The 21,765-nt window shown below is 37.7% G+C and overlaps 2 protein-coding genes across 11 annotated transcripts in view; both read left to right on the forward strand.

Moving 5' to 3' along the window:
• Positions 1-719: 719 nt before the first annotated feature.
• On the forward strand, positions 720-17,447 carry kcnj14 (potassium inwardly rectifying channel subfamily J member 14). 3 transcript variants are annotated; one of them, XM_007549962.2, is made up of 7 exons: positions 720-934; positions 8,948-9,049; positions 9,231-9,923; positions 10,044-10,085; positions 10,464-12,210; positions 12,965-13,282; positions 13,916-17,447. In XM_007549962.2, exons 5-7 carry the CDS (start codon positions 11,161-11,163, stop codon positions 14,144-14,146), a joined length of 1,599 nt encoding a protein of 532 aa, XP_007550024.1. In that variant the 5' UTR covers positions 720-934; positions 8,948-9,049; positions 9,231-9,923; positions 10,044-10,085; positions 10,464-11,160; the 3' UTR covers positions 14,147-17,447. The 3 variants fall into 3 exon arrangements, with proteins under 3 accessions (XP_007550024.1, XP_007550023.1, XP_007550022.1); XM_007549961.2 differs by having other exon boundaries at positions 9,231-10,085; XM_007549960.2 differs by having other exon boundaries at positions 10,044-12,210.
• A 722-nt stretch (positions 17,448-18,169) lies between these two features.
• myh14 (myosin, heavy chain 14, non-muscle) overlaps positions 18,170-21,765 on the forward strand; it is a 37,095-nt gene continuing 33,499 nt past the window's right edge. For 4 of the 8 annotated variants that reach the window (XM_016670496.1, XM_016670500.1, XM_016670501.1 and 1 more), the window contains exon 1: positions 18,170-18,481. The gene's annotated coding sequence lies outside the window, so the exon portion shown is untranslated. The remainder of the gene's footprint in view (positions 18,482-21,765) is intronic. The other 4 variants (XM_016670497.1, XM_016670498.1, XM_016670499.1 and 1 more) reach the window with 1 other exon arrangement.

Consider the following 21,765-nt stretch of genomic DNA (forward strand, 5'->3'; position numbering starts at 1 on the left):
CCATGGTTCAATTACATTTGCAAGAGTGTTTTCACACAAACGCTTATGCAATTTAATACACCCCACACACAGTGGCTTGTACATGACGTTTACTTGGCATTGATAAAGCAAGGTTGTCCATTGCATCTTGATTATTTCATTATTTGATTTCTTTTTTTGCAGTTTTGCTCTTTGTTATCCTCTGCCTGATCCCATTTTCTACAGAACCACTGAGCCCATGACATCATGGACCTCCTGGCTCTCTTGACTGGGATTAAATCAGATTAAGTAACACATACACACATACTGGCCCCCTCTTTCAGTCTTTGTTTCACAGTTACTCACAAAAAGCTAAATGTCTGAAAGGTCTTTGACTTTTGTTCTTATTGTGAAATATAAATGGACGGCAAAATTAACAGTAACTTTTCATATCTGAATCATGTTAAATTGTTTGTTAAGAAGACTGTCAGGTGTGAGTACATGATGGTAAACTTTAGTAAGTCGAACATTTTTATAAGATATTAATAAACAATGAAACTAAGAAAATTGACCTACTTTTTTATTTATAGCTTTCATGTCAGATTTTAAATTACTAAATGCATTTTTATCCATTTAAACTAAAGAGAAAATTGTATATACTTATAAGTGTAAGTATACTTATGGTTGCGTTTCTACGTCACTTTTCCGAGAGAAATTCAGATTTAATCCTCGTGATTCAGCAGCAGCTGGAGGATCTAATGCAGCCGCTGCTCGCGGGCGCGTGCACGCCGCTGATTGGACGAGCGCGCTCGGACAGGGCACGCGGACACAGCGTCGGTGCAAGATATCTCGCCCAGAGCTTTTACTTTGATTTATTTTCCTTTTACAACTTTTTCCCCAAAAAAGTAAACTTGATTTTCAATGAAAAACGACCGAGTTTGGCGCTTGTTTGACTGTGAAAAATCCCACATCCAGGGTGAGTGAATTCTGCTAATCTAAACTTTTAACAGAGCTGACATTAAAAGATAATTCACTCTTATAGTTTAGGGATTTAATGCTGTTAAACTCATGAGTGTCGGCTTACTGGCCGATTGGTTTTGGTTTGTGTGATATCAGCTCTAGAGTCTTTGTCATGTTTAATTCAGTCTGTCAGTATTGGAAAAACCCGACTGCGACTATTCATCACGCAGTTCCCCTCCATTCTTCATTCTAGTCTAAATATTAAATAATATTATTAGCAATCATCAATCAATAATACATTAAAAATAAATGCATTAAAGTGTTACATTTGAATTAAATATTAAATATTAATGGTTTACTCATATTTTTTTTACAATAACTCTTAAGTTTTATCTTTCCCTGAAGCTTCAGTGATTACACTGATGGGATCTGGATAGAAAGATTACCACAGTCAAGGAAATAAACCTGACTTTTTCCCAAAATTGACTGTTGTATCTTGACCACCTGTCAATTTTTCAATTTGCATTTTAGCATAGACTGCAAGATCTTGTTTGATATCTGAATAACAAGGAGATTCATTTATTTATTGTATTCTAATTACCCCTCTTTCAACTCAGGATTTCACAACTAATTGGATAAACACAACCTTCAATGTGTAATTATCTGACTTTTGGATAGATACACATTTTACATATCATAAATTGTGATATGTAAAATGTAATTTTTTTTCTTTAAAAAGAAAACATCCTGTATTTCTTTTTTTGTGGATTTTAAATCTACTTTTAAACTATTCCCCCCAACAAAATGTGTGCACTGCTGTTATACGGTTTGAAGCTAAAAGTATTTGTTTACTTTCATTACATAGTTCATTAAAATGTGTAAACTGTGATGATCTGATGAATAAGAAAACACTTTGTAGATATCATTGCTGCAGTAAATAAACCAAAGGTAGCTGGATGGATAAGGTGGCCACAGGGTTTGACATGCCCTGATGATTTGGAGGTTAATCCCTTTTTTATTTTCTGAGCTCCCAGAAACACTGCTGTGTTTTAGATTTGGTTTGAAAATAATACAGTTGATCGCAACAGAGTGACATTGGTTAGCTGCAGCTTGTTGTGGTGGTGAATGTCCTATATAAAGCAGAAAGTGGATGCTGTTCCATTCATAGCAGCTGTGTTGGCACTTTTAGATAAAGCGACTTTATATCAAGTGGCAGAGCATGCATGGCTCAGGTTTTTTTTTAGGGAAGCACGTTGTGGAGGGGTGGTGGTTTCTTTGTAAAGACTATCGTAATAAATACTTGATGTTGCACAAGATAGTGTTTTTACAATATAGAATAAAAATAATCTCCTTTTTCCTTTTTGCCACCCTTAAATGTTTCAGATTACTAAGCTAAATTCAGCAGAAGATAGCCAGAGACATAGAAGTGGTTTTACAAAAGATTATTTTATTTCTTCAGTGAAAACAAAACACCAACCACACCAGCCTGCCTTCTTTTAAAAATGTTACTGCCTGATTCCCACTGTCCCATACAATAAAGAAATCACTCAGATAGAACCTGTCTGACAAAAAAGGGCCAAAAATCTTAACACATCATTTCCCAATTAAAGACACTTGAAAACAGATGAGAAGCAGGAGTGGCTGCACTACCAAAATTATCCCAAAAATGATTTGACGACTCATCCAAGAGGTGAGAAAAGGATTTGAACCCAGGACTGCAAAGCTGTTCAGCCTGTTTTGCAACAAACTTCTGCAAGCTTCAGTCAGCCAAAGCAATTTTCAAGAATAAGATCTTCTACTGAAATGTAGGAGATTGATTAAATCAGCTGCATAATTTGGACTAACATTTGCCTAATGTTGCTAGAAACTGTTCTGACTGAATTGTACTCGGAAAAATCTCTAAAGTGAATTATTTTAATGTAAGCTAAAAGAAGGACCATAAAGGTTTTTCAATACAATATAGCAGAAAAAACATATGCAGTATTAATAAAGCTAATGCACTATGACAGATAAATAAAATCATGATCTAATTGTCTAGTGATGTGCAAAGTATCTTGCTAGGCCTTCTCAGATTATTTCAGCCTCATGTGCGGTGAAAACTATCAACAGTACTTCACAATGTTGTCTGAAAAGTACAGCATCAATAAATAAAGTGAACTAAATCTGATTTGCTTGTTTATAGTGCTTTGCCTTACTTAGAAAGGATTGGCTGCCCTGTATCTTCTTGGCTCCTATACAGAAAATAAAACACAGTTTTATGCTAAAAATCTGTTTCTGCATGTTCTGCAAATATCTAGACTACAAACTACAGATTTATCTCTGTAGTTTTTTTTTTTTTTTAAAAACCAAAATGAAAAAGTCATGTGAGAGAAATTAAGCACAATTCATGTGTGATATTGAGTCACTGTGATGTGCAAACAAGCCATAATTATTTGGTCTTTTTCTGTAATAAACTTACATGGAGCACTGGATGAACTCATGATGGGGTGAATTTACTGGAATGTCCCCCATCTGCATTCCAGATGCAGATGGGGGACATCTGCATCTGGAATGCAGATGCAGATGTCTGCATCTGGAATGCAGACATCTGCAGTTAGTTAGTTTCCTAACTAACTGCAGATAGTTAGGAAACTATCTGCAGTTTCCTAACCCTGCAGATAGGAAACTGCAGGGTTTCTCCCATTATAAGCCTGGCGGGCCACCAGGCTTTGCATTGCTTATTTATTTAAGTCTTTTTAAAATATTTGCATTTTTAAGACTTTATAATTGGTGTTCAGGAATTCATTTTCCAATCTTTCAACAACACTTTATTATTGAGTGATATTTTCAAATTTCCTGTCAACTTTAAAAATTTCTTAACTCAGAAACACGGTGTGCCGCTGGATGACTGACTACTCTAGCGCCCAACCATCGGGCTTAGCAAGTTTTCTGAAGGAAACCCTGCAACCTCCTTAAATGTATTCCACTTGTGAAAAATATTGAATAATTTCCCAAACACAGCTTGGAGATGGTCTTATAATGCTTTTTTTGTTGTTATTTTAATTCTTGATCAGCTTTGCCAACAACACATGATCTTCCCATTAATTATCAAACTGCTGTAGGCAGCAAAAAAGGCTCGACTTTTTTCATTTAGCATTTAGTAATTTTTTTTATTTTTTTTATTTTGTATTTTGTTACATTAGCACTGCAAGCTCAATATGTTTCATAGGAAGAAAATGTAACAGAGCAACACAAAGTAGTGCATACATATGAAGGGAAATAAATTATTCATACTTATCAAGTTTTTTTTCAAACTTAAATCTGAAAAGTGAGGCATGCATTTGTATTTGGATTGGAAACTAGCCCTGCGCATCACCCTGACCATATGATTCTCACCGGGAAAGATTGTCATGATGGTGATGCTTTTCTATGTTAAGGACAGGGAAGCTGGTCAGAGTTTGTATGAAGATGGACGGAGATACATACAGGGTAATATTAAAAGAAAACACACTATTCTGTAAAAGTCCTGAAACGGAAGCAGGAAATTGACTCTAAAGATACAATCTGAGCCATAACTTGAATTGTTTAATTCAAAGAAAATGCATATATTTAAAGAACTAGTCAAAGTCCATTGATAGGTTCAACTAAAAATCTGTTTCCAGGCTTGAAAAGTGAGGTTTGCAACTTTCTCTGTCCAACTTGACTGAGCTTCAACTATGTTGCAAAGAAGAATGGACAAAGAAAAATCCCTTTAGATTTGCAAAGCTGACAGACCTTCAAAATACTCACAGCTGTGAAAGTAAAATACTACAAAGTATAACCAAAAGGGGCTGAAAGCTTCATTCTTCTGAACTTATTTGCAAAAATAATTGAAAAAGATCACTTTTCCTCCCTTTCTCTATCACTAGGACTTTGTGTTGGTCTGTCACATAAAATCTCAGTCAAATACATTAAAGATGGAGAAAGTAATGTGATAAAATGTGTAAAAGTTCAATGGGTATAAATACTCAAGGCATCTAAACTAAGGCCACATAGTTGAAGGTGTTGGAAAAAAAGATGATGTAGTGCTGCATGAATCCTTCATCGCTCCAGTTTTGAAGGTAAAAACGTTTTAGGGTGGAATAAAATTTTTGGGACAAGCTAAAACTGAGCAGTTGGGATAAGTTCAGAAATTATGGCATTATTAAAAAAAACATACAGAATGAATGTTTATGTTGAGTATAACAAACTTCATAAACATATTTTGGGAAGTTAGAAACCTTTTACTCATAATCTTTGTAAGGAAACCTTCAAGTAATTTAACAACGAGTGCCATGTAAGTTATTTGTAATATTCAAATGAAATCTAAATAGTGCAATATTTCTCAATGTTTTTGTTTTTATTCATTTTTGTGCTTTGGGCATCTTCTTAGAATTGTGTAGAGTTTTAACTAACACATTGCAACCTGCAGCATCTTAACCCCCTACGGATTAAAACTCTGTCTTTATCTCTGAGGGAGACGCAGCAGCAGAAATAGTTTCAATTAACAGATTAAGAACAGATGCCAACATGACTTCTTGTTTGTGTTTATTGTGAGATGTGGAGAAAAGCATTTGTGCCAGCATGTGTTTTTTTTTTAAGTTGCCAACTCCCTTTATACCTTTAATTAGACTAATCTTAGTCTAGCATAAAGATTTTTGACTGTTTGTATATTTGGGGGTATTTAGATTAACTACTGACAGGATTTGAGTCTTTTTGTTGGTTACATAAGCATTCATATCACCTGGGATCCTCATGAGCTCTGGCATTATGGGTATATTAGTCTTTTACAAGAATAAAGCAAGATACCACTGCCACAATTTCCATTTAATGGAAGCTCCTGTTACAATTCTTAAACAGACTGAAGTGAGGGGACTTTGAAGATCTCATGTTTATTCATTTTATTTTAGATGTTTGAGTCTTACATTGTGTTTATGAAGCACAAAAAGTGTCTGATTTGTGAAGAGAAATTGCATAGGTTAGCTAAACTTAAAAGAGATGAAGGGAAATGTGTTCAGCTGTGAGCCATGTGACTCTGAGAGACAGATAGCCGATATGTGGCCTGGTTTCTGACCTTCACTGATCAATATTAGGTATTGATGTCTCCATTGTGGCTTCACTCTTCTGTCTTTTACATGTGTGCCTGCTTGTTGAGTCAACTCTTCCTTCATCAGCCCATTTAAAACAATCAAATACTTCAAACAGTTTGTAAATATGCATTAAGTCAAACTGTTTGAATATAAAGCCATGTGACAGATTAAGTAAATGAACATTAGCATAAAACAGAGTGCTAAATGGAGCTTATTCAAAACCAGTTCAGCAGCTCTTAAACATGATTTTTGGTGTATAAAATCATTATAATCTGGATAAATCTTTTTAAAAATATGTAAAAGATGTACCCTTTAAAAAAAAAACTAAAAAAAAAGTTTTTCCAAAGCAACCACACAAGAAACAAATAAAAAAGCCAAATAAACACAAGGTGATTGCTTATTTTTTTCTTTCAGAAGTAAATTTCAAGACATATTTTTTTAATTCAACTATGAATCTGCTAAGATATGAAAATGCAACAAAAAAAAGAAAGAAAGAAATTACCATATGCTTTGTATTACCTTTTCTATATTCATTATCACCATTCAGTCTGCTTTTTAAAGCATCCTATTTATTGATTTGGTGATATTTGGCAGCTAATTCAAAACTTTATATTTGAAACATCCTCATGAAGTCATACTTTTGTGTTTTTCTCTTTAGGTATAATTGAAATTACAGTGATAATTCACCTTTGATTTCTAGCAGATACCTTAAGGCAGTGGTGTCTAAAGTCGGTCCTGGAGGGCCGGCATCCTGCATGTTTTAGTTCTCTCTCTGGTGGTAGTAACAACCTCCTCAGTAGGTTAATGTTCTTCTTAGGCCTCTAATGAGTTACTATTGGATCCAGGTGTATTTAACCAGATCTGATCACAGATCTCTTGGTACAATGAAATTATGTTATCCCACCTTAGTCCAGCCTCAAAGTGTTTTTTGAAAGGGACCATAAAAAGACTAGAGGCTGAACTGATCCTTCTTTTTGGTATCAACTAATAAGATAATAATAATAGCAATTAACCATTAGTTAATAGTATTTTTTGTTAGTTAAGCTGATCAGTTGTACAATGATGAAATGTGTACAGATTTATGAAGTATTGTTAGCTCCTAATTTTATCAACAAATGAAACAAAATATGACAACAGGAAGAAAAACATATTACTTTAACATTTTTTCTTCTGACTCTTTCCCTTATGGCTTGATTCACATCAGCTTCTCTTGAACAATTTTCCAATGTACCCTTCCATGAATGTTCTTGTGTCTGGAATCGTTTGAGATATTTGCCACCTTGACACGATAAGCTGTTGCAGCAGGACGCTCTCACAGCGCCAATGCTGTACACAAACGCATGATCGTCCCTCATCACCTCCTCCAACCACTCCTGCTGGTTGTCCAGTGGCAGATTGCAGACCTGAGAGATTGTTTATTTGGCAGTTTCCTGGATGGAAGGATAGTTCAGACACCAAGGTCATAACAGCCTCCTCGTGCATGTGTTCATACGGGGTTTTTTTTTTTAAAGTAATTACAGCTGGCCATGAAATTGCTACTATTTTATAAAAGTTAAGACTTCAAAACGAAGACATTTTATTGACAGTGTAAATATTTAAGCAGTTTTACGCTGCCATCACTCTAAATCAATACTTTTTTTTTCAATTCAACTTTTGAACCCAAGTCTTTTTAAGTATTTATTGCATTTATAGAACCACAGTGATACAGTTTTAAGTATTAGGCATAAAATTTGTGTTTTTTAATAACTTGCATCTCTGCAACTGGGTATCAAGTTGGTTGTTCTTCTTATGACTCTTATTTTGTGTGTTAATTCACCTTACATTGCCTGTTTTAACCAGACTCTTTTATTCAGTTTTTTTTTCTTAAGTTAAATCTGGTGCATGTTAATATATACCATAAGTTTGGTTTTTTTATGTTTTATTTGTTATGCAAGTGGGCTGAGGATTAGCAAACCCTGCTGTGAGCATTACACAAGTCAGGAGTGCAGCTGTAATCCCTCGCACATCAACACCGTCTCATCACCCCCTAATCATCTCTTGGAGACAGTTTGTCCTGGTTCTTCATCTCAGCCCCAATCTCAGTCTTCTGCCAACTAAGCCTCAAACTCTGTCTGTCAAATGGTCGGTGTTGTGCTCCCTGTAAGATTTGTACAAACTTCTCACATTTATCACATTACAGCCACATAGTTTTTCACAGACCATGTAGGAGACACAGCAAATGTGGTAGAAAGCTTTGGGTTAGATGCCTTTTATATCAAAAAGTCTTGAAAAGTATTGGCAGAGCAGTTCATTTATTTTATGGAAAAACATGAGACGTTTGATAAATTTCTGTTTGGCTTTCATAAGCTCCACTGAAACTGCTCTAATTAAAGTTAGTGGCATTTTAATGTCAGCTGACTCCTGAGCATCCACTATAATCACACATCTGCTTTTCACCATGTACATCACACAATATCTGCACAACGTTTCCACACAAAAAAAGATAGATTACAAACTACATACGTTTTGTTGTCATTTTCTATAGTAATTTAATAAAAGATGTATTGAAAAAATAAAATTGCTGTTCTCTAATTTAACAAGCTAAAGAAATTTCTTATTGGAGGCATTTAAAAAAAATTAAGCCATTTAGTTTCAAAGATTTCTATTGTGGCTCTAAATAAATTTTGTAAGTCTGGGCCAAAGGGAAATATGAGAAATGGGAATGATTGCTGATGCCTTTTATAGGGAGTCTGAATACAAATACAAATTTTTATTCAAAAAGCATTTGAAACCGTGAATCATCATACTATTTGGTGTTGGTTTCTATCAACAAAGAGAAAAAACTTTTAAAAATACCACAATGATGTCTGTGGTTGTAACGTGATAAAATGTAAAAAAACAAAAAAATAACATGCAAAGATTAAATAAGCAGAGAGATTTAGTGTTAATGTTTTTCTTCACAGTCTGTGCCTGCATGGATCCTTTTGATGAACTTACTCTTCATGGTTAGAACGACAGAAAGATAATCCAATCAGCAGATGTGAGAAACCAGCAATGGAGCACTGGTAGGCATCATCCTTGTCATTAATCTTATGTCATATTATGTCGTTAAGAATTTAATGAAAACAAGAATAATTCTGACCGAACTTCACTCCGTTTTTCATAAGTTTTCTCTGGCAAACAGTATTTTAACTGATGCATTTCTCACATTTCTTCTCCTTTTGTTTGTCCAAATTTATTTTCAAGATTGGCTGCATGTCAGGCCCGACAGTCCAAACCAGAGCAGCACAAATCCGATGCTGGCGTCTGATTAAAGGGAATGGGACGAACAGCAGACTGCCCAGTGATCCTCCCTCCTTCACATCAAAAATTTGCTTTTACTGATCATGTATAACAAAGCAAGGTCAACACACAAGTCAAGATCAACCCTTATGTCATTTCTCACTTCAGGAGGGATTTATTCCCCCATTTTTATTTGTTATAAACTTGTATTTTTTTTTTGTCTTTGCACAAATATCAAAGCTGCTGCTCTCTGTTGTTTTGGGTAGTTTTTGTATTTTTTAGTGGTATGACTTTTGGTTCTGGGGTCATTTTTTGACCAAGAGCCTTTATTGTCGCATAAACTGGTTAAACAAGGTAATTCAACAGGGATATTTTTATTTGCACTGTGTATTTGCATAACAGTTTTAATTTAATCTTCATGATTCATTTAAAATATTTAGTGCATGTTGTTGATTTTTACATTGCATTTTATTTTATTCTGATTATCTTGTTCTCAAACAACAATTTCTGCTGTCTTTGTCAAACAATGAGGATTTAAGAGATCTAAATCCACAGAAATGTTGGCCCTTCATGGCAGCCTATTTTTTCAGTAATTTGTCTATCTTCTACCACCGCCAGCTTTCTCACCTGCACTCAAATGCAGAAAACTTTAAAAAGGTGATCTGTGTACTTACCTTTGCTTTACATTTGAATTAATCACTTAAAACTTAAAATTATTGGTTTCTCTTGAGATAGATCATAGTAATCTTTCCTTGTTTTCTTCCCCACTTTTGTCAGGTGTTAAGTGATTTCCCAGTCATAATGCAGTTTTGCAATGAGGTACGTCCGTTCTGAGGTGTTGTCTCCTGCCGGTGATCGTTAGAAGTAGAAATCTAAACATTAATATTTGCAGTAAAACAGTCAGTACATTAAACAAGTTCACAATGTCCACCAAACAGATCTGTAGTCTTTTAGAAAGTAAATGTGAAATAGTGAAAGCAGTGACATGATCAAATAGGGAATGATGACCAATGTATAACAGTTCAGTTGGGCTTTTACAGCAAAAGTGACCTTCCTACTTATCAATTTATTAAAATAGTTAAAGTGAGCTATACTTTTAGTTTTTATGGATTCTATTTACTTTTTTGTGATGACATGTCTGGTCTAAAACAGGACTTTCATTCTACTGTGTCTTTTTTACCTCATGCTAATTCCAAGTGGATGTAAACCTGGAAATATCTTTCATTGTAAGACTTTGCATGGTTTTTACTTCCGTTTTTCTGCATGTTATTTTCTGGAATAGTTTGCTCAAACAAAAGTCAAATAGGTTTTGTTTTGCACTTATTTGCATTGTTATGAAATGTATGCCATCATAAGCTTAGTGATCTTAAAATGCTTCTATTTGCATTACCCAACTGCAATGCAGTTTCAGTTTATATTCTTCATCAAATGATGCCTGCTCAAAACCTCTAAACCTTCTTCTCATTGGTTTAAGCTGAACATAACCGACCCTGCATGCTCTTGTGTTGCATACTGAGGTCAGTTCTCCCCTGAAACACCCGGAATGAACTTTCGCATGAGCGCAATCCCAAAATAGAGACTCCTTGGCTTGCTTTTGACAACCTTCCCTTCAGATTATCTGATTGTATTTACTTCAAAGATTGGGTCTACCAACAAATATAATTACACAAGACTCTACTTTTTCTGTACAACTGAACAATTACATACTTTGGAGAACCAAACAACCGGTTGTGGATGATGAATCAAATGCCTGTTTGGATTGGTTTTCTTTGTTTGGACCGCAAACATCTCATTTTTTAAGAAAGACTGGAGGACTTTGAGGGTAAAACCCCTGAATAAACCTACTGACGATACATACCAAGCCACACTGAGATATACAGAGATTTCACTTCAGATGATGGGAGCGGCACGTGTCAAACATCGCTTCAGTGCTGTGGTGGATGGGCCAGTGGAGGAGGAGGAAGTCATGAGGCTAGCACAAAGTGCAAGGGCAGGAGACAGTCCAACCGGGTCAGGAAGCCCAACCAGCTCCTCTCCAATCCATGCCCTCAATGGCAAAGCTCTACCTCTTCAGTGCAACACGAACAACGCACAGACGCAGAGTGCTGCCGGTGAGCCAGCTGGTGGAGATGCGGGAGGAGAAAGCAGAGTGAGAGCAGGAGGAATGTGTCCAGGTCCAAGGTATACCAAAGGCGGTAGTGGAGGTGGGAGAGGGGAACGCCGTTCTTCAGCAGACCGGGACTCCCTGTCTTCCCCCTCCACTACCAGCCGGCGACGCACCAAGCGCTCAAACCGCCGGTCCCGACAACGCTTTGTGGGCAAGGACGGACGCTGCAACGTCACCTTCGTCAACATGAGCGAGAGGGGCCAGCGGTACCTCACCGACCTTTTCACCACGTGTGTGGATGTACGATGGCGCTGGATGCTGGTCATCTTCACGCTCTCCTTTATTCTTTCCTGGCTTCTCTTTGGCTTTGCCTTCTGGCTCATTGCCTCTGCACACGGTGACCTCTCCATTCAGATCACCCCCAGTTCCGGTTCTTCTCCTGGGTCAGGAGAATCCGGCTCCGGGGGAGAGTCTGATAGAGATACAGTGGTAGAGGAGCCATGCTTCCTTCAAGTAAACAGCTTCATGGCAGCCTTCCTGTTCTCCTTGGAGACGCAGACATCCATCGGTTACGGATTCAGAAGCGTGACCGAAGAATGTCCCCTGGCGGTGTTGGCGGTCGTTTTGCAGTGCATCGTGGGCTGCATTATTGACGCCTTCATCATTGGGGCAGTCATGGCGAAGATTTCCAAGCCCAAGAAGCGCAACGAGACTCTGGTGTTCTCTGATACTGCTGTGGTGGCCCTGAGAGACGGAAAACTGTGCATGATGTGGAGGGTGGGAAATCTACGGAAGAGCCACCTGGTTGAGGCGCATGTCAGAGCACAACTACTGAAGGTAAGCAGAGAAAAGATGAACTATAAAAACAATAAAAACTGAACTTGGACAATTTTACATAGTGTACCAAATTATAAAGGTGGACTTAACAAGAGATGGGTTAAGAAGACACCCAGAGATTGTTATGGGGAGATAAAGAGAGAGAGAGAGAGAGATGGTGAGAGAGAGAGAGACCATCTGGCTTGTATTCTGCCAAGGCCCAGTTAATGAGAGTTTGTTTTATTCTCCTCTAGCGTTTGGAAGATTTACCATGGATTAACTTGCCTACAATTCTTTAACTGAGAGCCATTGTCCTTCATCATCCCATTTCCCCTTGCATATATTGGTAGATGATTGTTCTTTGTCTATAAATACAAATGTAATTATTTAAAGGCTTTGAGTTAAAATTATTTAGTACTCTCCGATGTTTTCATATCACCATTGCTTTGTGTAGACTTGTGCATGTCTGTGCCCTCCAGATATTCCTAAAGAACAAAATTAGAGCTCAGAAACATTTTGATCTCTTTGAAAATAAAAACCATATCAAGGTGCAAACAGGTCAGATGAGATCAAGATCGCAAACATCAAAGGAATACTCTTCTACATGCCAGAACTAGATATATTCACATTGAGACATAAACCTCTGGACTGGCAGTGTGAATAAAAACACTGGTCTTGCTCCAAAATATAACACTTGGTCTTTTGAAAGTTTTCTTGAATTTTAGGTATAATAAGAATACTTACTCTTTCTCTGTTTTCCTAAAACTGTTTTCAGCCTAGGGTGACACCAGAGGGGGAGTATCTGCCACTCGACAACGCAGACATCAACGTGGGTTTTGATACTGGCACCGACCGCATCTTTTTGGTCTCTCCTGTGACTATAGTGCACGAAATCAATGAAGAGTCACCTTTCTTCGAGATAGACAAAAAAACCTTGAAAAATGACTCTGAATTGGAGGTGGTGGTCATACTTGAGGGGATGGTGGAGGCCACATCGATGACAACGCAGTGCCGCAGCTCCTATCTGGCTTCTGAAATCCTCTGGGGACACCGTTTTGAACCCGTACTGTTTGAGAGGAAAAACGGCTACCAGGTCAGAAAGGAGAAATAATTCATAAATGCCCGTTGAAATGATTGGCAGCCTTGATAAAGATCTATGAAGAAGGTTCATAAGGTCCCTGGAAGCTTGTTTTTGAAATACCATGATAATATAAAGATATGTATTTTTTAAATTCAGACATTAAATCGGCTGTCTTCCATGTCCATTTCAGTTCCCAGACTTAAATCTGATAGAAAATCTGTGAAATGAGCTGATGTCTGGGACTCTTGATGATGTAAAATCTGAAGTCTTAGAGGAGAAGACTAAATGTTTGCTTATTGGCAAAAAGGAATTGTTCAAAGTAATAACAGCCATGGTGCCAAAGATTGGGGCACTAATGGTTTAGTAAAACAACAATTATTTCCTAAAGCGAAATTTTAATTCAATTGAAATGATTGTACTCAAGTTGAAGATATCAAGAGTCCAACATTTTTCAGATTTACATTTTGCTAGTGCTTCTCATACACTACAGGGAAAGATTTGCGTAGGTTTTCTATTGGTCAAAGGAATATTGTTTTCTAATCTTAAAATAAAAATGACCTATCTTTTGCATTTTGTGCTCCTTAGACACATCTTAATAACACTTTGAAATGAGGATTAAACTAACGAAACTCTCTTTTTTCCTAGGTTGACTATTCATTTTTCCACCGGACCTATGAAATCCCAAACACTCCGTCATGCAGTGCAAAAGAGCTGACTGAGCAGAGGTACATCGGAAGCTCATGCTCGTCCTTTTGCTACGAGAATGAAGTGGCTCTGGAGCTCGCCTCCCCAGATGAGGAAGCAGTTCGAGAACATGGCTGTTCCCCCCAACCCACCCGAAGACCATCCTTGGAAGAACATCTTCACTGTAACTAAGCATAGAGGGTAGCAGTCTGCTAAAGAGAGAAAAAGCCGAGCTTCAGGGGATAACACGAAAAAGACAGAGTCAAGCAAGTTTATTTGGACAGACCAAGAGAGAAGTGAAAATCAACTATTTCCGGATTTGCTAGATTTACATGGGAACCCAGTGTTAAACACGAAAAAGAGGAAAAAGTTAGAGAAGGGTTTGGGGAGTTTGGTCACAGCTCTGACCTAGTTGCCTGATTGGGCCTGGCAGTCTTTCAGAATCATTGAAAACTTGTTCAAGTCCCACAACTGGCCCATCACTTCCACAGCCCAGTCATCTGACTCGAATCGCTGATCAGAAGGATGTGCAGCAGCTCCACCTGCTGGCTACAACTCGCCACTGCCTCTCAGTGATTCTGAACTGGAAAATATTGCTTCTCTTTCAGCTGCTGTTGTGACATTAAGTTTGTTGTTACTCAGGAATGCATTTTCAAAACTATGCTGACTTATCACTTCAGTGTTTCACTTTCCAATGGTAAGTATTGCTAGTGTCATTTCTGTAATGCTGGAGAACGGGTACTTTGGTATTTGAACAGAAATCCTCATTGCAGAACAAAAGTGACAAGGAGAAACTGTTGGGAACCAGCAGCAGTTTTCAACAGATTCTCCTTGCTGAGTGTAGTGCATGCTTTCTTCTTTTTTGTTTTGTTTTTTGTGGGATTTTTATTTTTATTTATTTTTTGACTTGCTATAATGTTATTGACTTATTTAATACATTTTGAGTTGAAATTACTTATTTGTTTTCGGGAGAGGTAAGGTATTGAAGCACAGCCAGACAGATGATATTGACTTTGTCCAGATAATCTGTTAATCTTGCACTTTTCTTGCTCTAATATCTTCAGAATCCTGATATGTTTTATGTCAACAAGAACATCTTTTTGTTGTGATTCTCAGTCATTTTTTGGAAACTGTGCTGACTGAGCGAAGGTGTTATAAATTGTGAAGCGTTTCAGTCGCTGCTGGTGGTTCTGAATTTGACACAAAATGACTTCAAAATCAGAAAACCTCAGAAAATGTCTCGGTGACTCAGTTGAATGGAGTGAGACAGATTTTGTGATGATTGCAAGATTTTGGTGTCTTGCTGTTTCTGCGTCTGTAAAAACCGTCTTTTATTTGCACAAGTGGACTGAAACATATTTATAAGATATTACTTTATTTTAATCTCAATAAATTGTGTAAAAGCTTTCTAATTTAAATATATTGCAGATGGGTTCTCTGTGAAAACATGGTGCCTTCAGAAATTTAGCTACGCTCCCTTCATCTGCAGCTGTTTATTTCATGCATTGTGCTTGAAAGAATATTTTTACTATACCCATTTTTTTTTTTCGAAAGGATAAACTTTTGGTTAGTAAAATTATATTCCCTGTTTCAATGGTACTTGAAAGTTTGAATTTCCAGTTTTCAAAACAAAAGAAATGCTCTGGAATGCCCTATGAAGTTTGAACTTCTGATTGGAAAGTGAGAGGTTTGGCTGCTCTGCATGTCAGATGTAGTGGAACATGCAGAAATAATCAGTTTATTTGCTTTTCTGATAAGTCAGTCCTTCGCATAGTACAGCATAAGATCTATTTTGGGATTATGATGAATGCTGCATGGTGGAACAGTTGTTGCTTCCTACTGTATTGCCCTACAGTAGGAAGCGTTGTGTTTGCATGTCTTTCTTGAGCATGCTTGGACTTTCTCCGGGTACTCCTGCTTCCTCCATTCTCCAAAAATATGCATATTATGTGTAAATGGCTACCTTAACTTGTCCTTGGGATTGAGCATGTGTGCACATGATGGTTTCTGTTTCTGTTTTGCTGCTGGGATAGACTGGTGACCAGTCCAGATGCAGAAATTTTACAGAATATTTTATGAAGTTTTGTAAAATGTTATTGGCAGGTAGTGTTTAACCAGGGCTGTTAGTAAACTCCACTGGTTTTCTGCCTTATGACAGGAAGAATGCTACATTTAAAATTGGAGCCTTTGTTTGGGAATTATGTAACACCGAGTTAATCTTGTTTTATAGGAAGCTGGTAAACAGGCGATGTTTTGCTTCTACCAGTCCTACAAGTCCGTTGTATTGAAATATGCAAATTAATGCCACACAATGTTGTGTGTGCCATAGGTCAATGAGATCCAAACCATCAGAAATTCAAATATACAAGTTATTCCCACAACTTATACCATGTCAGTATGCAGAGCAGCCACATTGACTCTGATCTCTTACTCCCCAATTCAAAACTATGACTTCGGAGGGTGCTGTATTTGATATTTAATTGTTCTAACTTGTAACTTGGTAGTTCTGACTTCCTAGTTCAGGTGGAATTGTTTGTGGTGTAATTCCAGGCCCTGATTTCAGAGGTAGTTGAAACACCAATTTTTGCTAATCCATTCAGCGACTGAGCAGGTACACAATGAGCACACAGTGAATGTATAAGAAGCTTTGTTTCCTCATTATACTACAGAATATAGAACATGCACTTTCTAGTTATTTTCAAAGCACTTTGAACTTTTGGGTGTGTTTTATTCTTTTACAAGTTAATGTGAATCACACGGCCTAAGTTGTTAAATGTTTTAAGAGTAATGGAAGCAGCATGTGAAGAGTTACCTAAATTAGCCTGTCTAATGCACAACCTGTAATTTTGTTCTTTGAGTTTTGCACAAAACTAAAATGGCCTATGCAATAGATCTACTTGATCTATTGTTATATAATAGATCAAACTCTGCAATGTCCCAGTATTTTTGTAGAATCAGATGCCACGTCATACAAGAGGCTTTGTAACGGCAGGAGGGACTGTGTTTTTAACTACTAACATTTTAATTGTTAACATCAGTGTTAATACTGTTCCATGGTACTGTTTCCTTTCACTTTTCTTCTTCACTGCTTCCATGTCCTATTAATAGTCTGCACAGTGGCTCGTGTTATTCACCCTGCCTCCACTGCCACCAAATGTAACTTGAGCCCAAAGCACCATCACTCTCATAGCATCTTTTGAACTTCAGAAGAAACTGTGTTTGGTTGACCTTTACTTCTCACAATACAGCTCAACACATTTTAATACTTTGTAGTAACTGCATGATATGCTGTGACGCTATCATTTTAAAAAAAAAACAAACTAAATGGGCAAAAAGGTAATCATCAAAGGTTTCAATGAATTTTTTTTTTCTGTTTTAAGAATGGGGATGCTCTATTTTGCTTTGTAATTTAGAGTGATCTCAGGCACAGAGCACTTCCAAATAAAACACAATTGTTTTGTTGGACAAATAAAAGAAACGGATGCAACTGCAATTATGTTTTTTTTTTTGTTTTTTTTTTTGTGGTTGAATATTTTCCTCACATTGTTAGATTACAAATTTAAACACAATCAGTATGTAGCATATCTGGATTTTATTTGCATTTACATTTCAACATGAGGTTCATGTATTTAACTTCAATTATTATGGTCAAAGTTAAAGAAATAGACTAACATTCAGTGTTTCTTTTCATTGGATTGTCAAATCCTATGTTACTATGTTTTATATCTCACGGAATTTATATGTAATGACTACCTATAAACTGGTGGATTTGTTTTGCTATGACTCAAACTGTTGGAAATATTCATTAATAGCCCTGTGAACCATACACTGGAGAAATTCAGATTCAGTCGGATTTTCAAGGATGATCTGAATCACGTGCCTTGGGGTCAGATGCCAATCGAACACTCTGCTGTTTTCTTGGTGAAAATATTAAAATCAGATCCAGGATCAGTGACTGCGGACCTCGAAGCCACAGAATGGTAAACAAAGGGCGCGCAAATCCCCCCACTGTAGCGCGAGAGCGCCGCACGGCACCTGCTGCGCTGCTGCTACAACACTCCGATTGGCTAACTGAAACGTCAGTCAAACATGACCCCGCCTACCGCCTTTCACCATTGGCTGACGGTACAGCCGTTTGTGTCAACGTTAATGTGATTGGTCACCACGCCCGTTAGCTGCCCCTTTTAGGGCGGAGAGCTGCCGCCGCATTCATGAGGCGGGTCTGCGGCTAAAATAAAGGCTTTCATTGGAGTCCTCTCGCTGTTAAACCCGTCTGCTCGCACTTGGTTGGTCCACCACCAGGAAAAAGTTGTTCGGGATTGAAGCCGTCCTCGTCGCCCTCAGTGCTCTCCACTTTATTCCCACCGCGGAGAGTGTGCGGCTCCGCTCATAGAGCAATGCGATGATAAAAACCGCATATGCGGTAAGGCTACACACCTACCAGGCAGGGAAATATCCACGAAGCAACCTCACTCCGTTTTCTCCTCACACCGCAGCCTTATCCACTACTCACATCGGAACCTGAAGGTGAGACATTTAATTACCTTTACCCTAATCCAACTCGTAAGTAGCCGGGGCAATATCCTTTAACGTCTCATATTTCAGCGGAGCTGGCTAACCTCCCTTGCTTAGTAAATGTGAGCTCAGAGCCTAAACATGAAACATTAAGGCGGCTGACGACGTTCATATTGGTTTAAAAATGCCCTCGCTTTCATCTTAGAAACTCGACCTATATATTAATAGGCTGTGGCCACGCTGGTTTATTTTCCTAATATAAGAATAAAATAATTTACGAATGAAAATGGATGATTTTGTCAATTACAAGCTGGAGATGTTTCACGTCTTCCACCCAAGGTGTGGTTCTCTTCCTTAGTTTTGTGTCTCAGTTCTGAATTATGCCGGTTATTTTTAGGCTCCACGCCGCATCTGTGTGCCTCTGCAGCCCGGCCTGTGTCATTATCACAGCCGCTGGGTTCATGTCATCTTTCCTCAGTGTCTGCTTTAAAAAAAAAATAAAAAAAAGTCGCCACTTCGCATCAAAGCTGAGCGAGGAAAAAAGGCGTTTCCAGCTCCAACATCGCCACCTTTAAATATACACGAACAACCTAATAATTACACACCCGCAGGAAGACAGACAGAGAGAGGGAGAGAGAGGAGGTGGACCCCCGCAGTGGATGACCTCAGTTCAAACTCAGGGGGTATTGTCTGTGGGCTGCTTTATTATGGGGTGTTGCTATGGAGGAGAGCAGTCAGGTTTTTGGCAACTCCAGCTGCTGCAGGAGTTTAGCTGTTCAGTCCACGCTGTACTGCGACAGCTTGAGGTCTCTGTCTGTGTGTGAGTGTCCTTTAGGAAGAGGATACATTGCAGCTATATGGCAGATAATGCAAAGTCCTACACTGTGATTGATGAGAGAGCACTGATTTGTATTCAGATTATTTAGTGACTCACTTAGGCAGTGCCTTTTCACTTATGATGTCATCAGTGGCTTTGTTTCATTTCCTTATCAAGATATGTTTCTAACAGGCATGGACTGGTAGGAAATTCACACTGCTTGGTACTATAATCTTGATTAAAAAAAAACAAAAAAAAACAAGATAGCAATTCATGATATGATCTAGTTGCTTTTATTTAAAACGAAAAAAAAAGCAAGACTTATTCTTACTTACTCGTTAAAATATTGATTGTTACAGTTATAAATTGATTTTAGTGTTATTTTTAATCAAACACCACAAGCAAAAATCATAAACTAGGCATGGGCTGGGATGACATTATTACTGTATGATAACCTTGTGTAAAAATACCATATGGTATTACGGTTTTCACACAAAGGTCTAAGACAACACGACATGACATTTTTTATTGTTTCTTTAATAAAAAAGAAACAATTACTCTTGCTGTTATATGTAATAAACATAAACACTGCAGTCAAGATAGGTTATTTGAGAAACTGACTAAAGCAAAAAATAAAAATACAAACAGTATATTTATGAGTTGTAGTTTAAGAGAATGCTAATAGAGTAATGCTAGCATATGAAGCTAGCTGGTTATCAGTCTAGATGTCTGTTTGAGTGGCCAACTCACTGTCACCTGCTGAGCAGATATATCCCTATGTTAAATGTAATGGGTTTCCATACCACGACTGCCCACAAGTTTTGCTACCAGAAATATTTCCAAGCTGCCAAATTTGTGTTTTAGTACGCGAGGGAAACTGACTTTGTTCAGCCAGCTGACTGACCATGCGCAGCTGGAGAAAACCTCTCATAAAAACAGCTTCACTCAGAGATCCAAATCATTTTTCCCTTGATCAGTTCCATCAGAACTGAAAGACATAATTGACCCCCCGACCCCCGCTATTTGTTGTCTGCATCTAAATTAGGATTTATAAATACAGTAGCATAACTTGATTCTCTTATTTTCATAAGATCAAATTAAGATATGGAGCATGCCATCCTGTTTAGCCCAAACAGTGACGTCATGGTATGTCATTCAAAAATGTGTACCTCAGCTAAGAGCTAACAGCCCATGCTTTCAATAACAATCCTTGTTGTGGATGTTGTTATTGAAGGAAGACTTGAAGTTTGCTGTCAGGGAGATGTGTCAAGAAGAAATTAAAGGAACCATAAAGTATGCACAAACCCATTTGAATAGAAACATTTTCAATATGCTTCTTAAAAAGTAATATCTTAATAAGAATGATGGGTGACTCCTTTGTTTTCCACACTATAACTCCCTTGTTTTTTTGTGACAAGAAATATTCTTCCTTGTCAGCTAGGGAAAGGTGTAGTAGCTGTTTTTCAGCCATCTGGCCTTCAGGGAGCAGCAACAGGTAGAGGAGAATTCAGTAGTTTCTAATAATAATTTTGATAAAGGGCTTTTAAAGAAACCATAATAAGACAGCCTATAAACTGACTGAGAGCGTTTCTTAATACTTCATAGCTCCATGCTGACTGTCTGGGTGGTGCCAGCTCTTTTGTGGACATGTTTGCTCCACGCCCAGTGTTGAATTGGAGTTACAGGTATGGGTTGGGAGCAGAGATATAAAGACGCGGCGTAAAAGAGTCGGACTAAAGCACATAGCAGGAATCAGGCCTGATGACATACCTGCAGAGGCACAGAGATTACCTAGCACATTCCTTGTACAAATTTGGACACTAAGCTGCCTGTTGGATCAAAGATGAGGTTTGTCTCATTGCTGCTGGTGTCTTTTGTACACCTCGTGTCTCCTTGTTCCTTTGAAGCGTGGTTATCCTCATGGTTCATCCCTTTCAGAGCAAATTTAGCAGATTATGATGGAAATTTCAAAAGTATTTCAGGATACCGGCCTGTAATATAGATCCATAACAGTGGTTCTTGAACTTTTCAGCTTCTGACCTACAAGGAAAACTCGTGACCCAGATTATTGGTTGAGTATGCAAGTATTTCCACTAAGTCAATAAACAGGGGGTACAATGACAATCAGCGGAATACATTTTTTAAGTACCATTTTTTTATATTTCTTCATAAGCATGTTTTCCAATGATCCTTTTTGTTATTTTACTTCTCCAGATCTTAAGCTGGTCTACTTGTTTTATCATCTTTTTATGACCTCTTTTGCATATTGACTGCTGGGAGAGATTCCAGGAGCCTGTGATGTTCACTTAAAATATTATATTTTGTGTCCCCAAAGCTTTAACTCCTAAACTCACCCAGTTTTGCATGATAAGGTCCACATTGTCTACTGTTTCATCTACTATAAGAAGCTTTCTCATTGAACTACTGCTTTGTAGTTGTTGGAATAAATTTAGAAACATCCTGTTGTGCTGCAGTCAGT

The sequence above is a fragment of the Poecilia formosa genome, unplaced genomic scaffold (genome assembly GCF_000485575.1).
Source record: "Poecilia formosa unplaced genomic scaffold, Poecilia_formosa-5.1.2 Scaffold34, whole genome shotgun sequence".
Classification (NCBI taxonomy): domain Eukaryota; kingdom Metazoa; phylum Chordata; class Actinopteri; order Cyprinodontiformes; family Poeciliidae; genus Poecilia; species Poecilia formosa.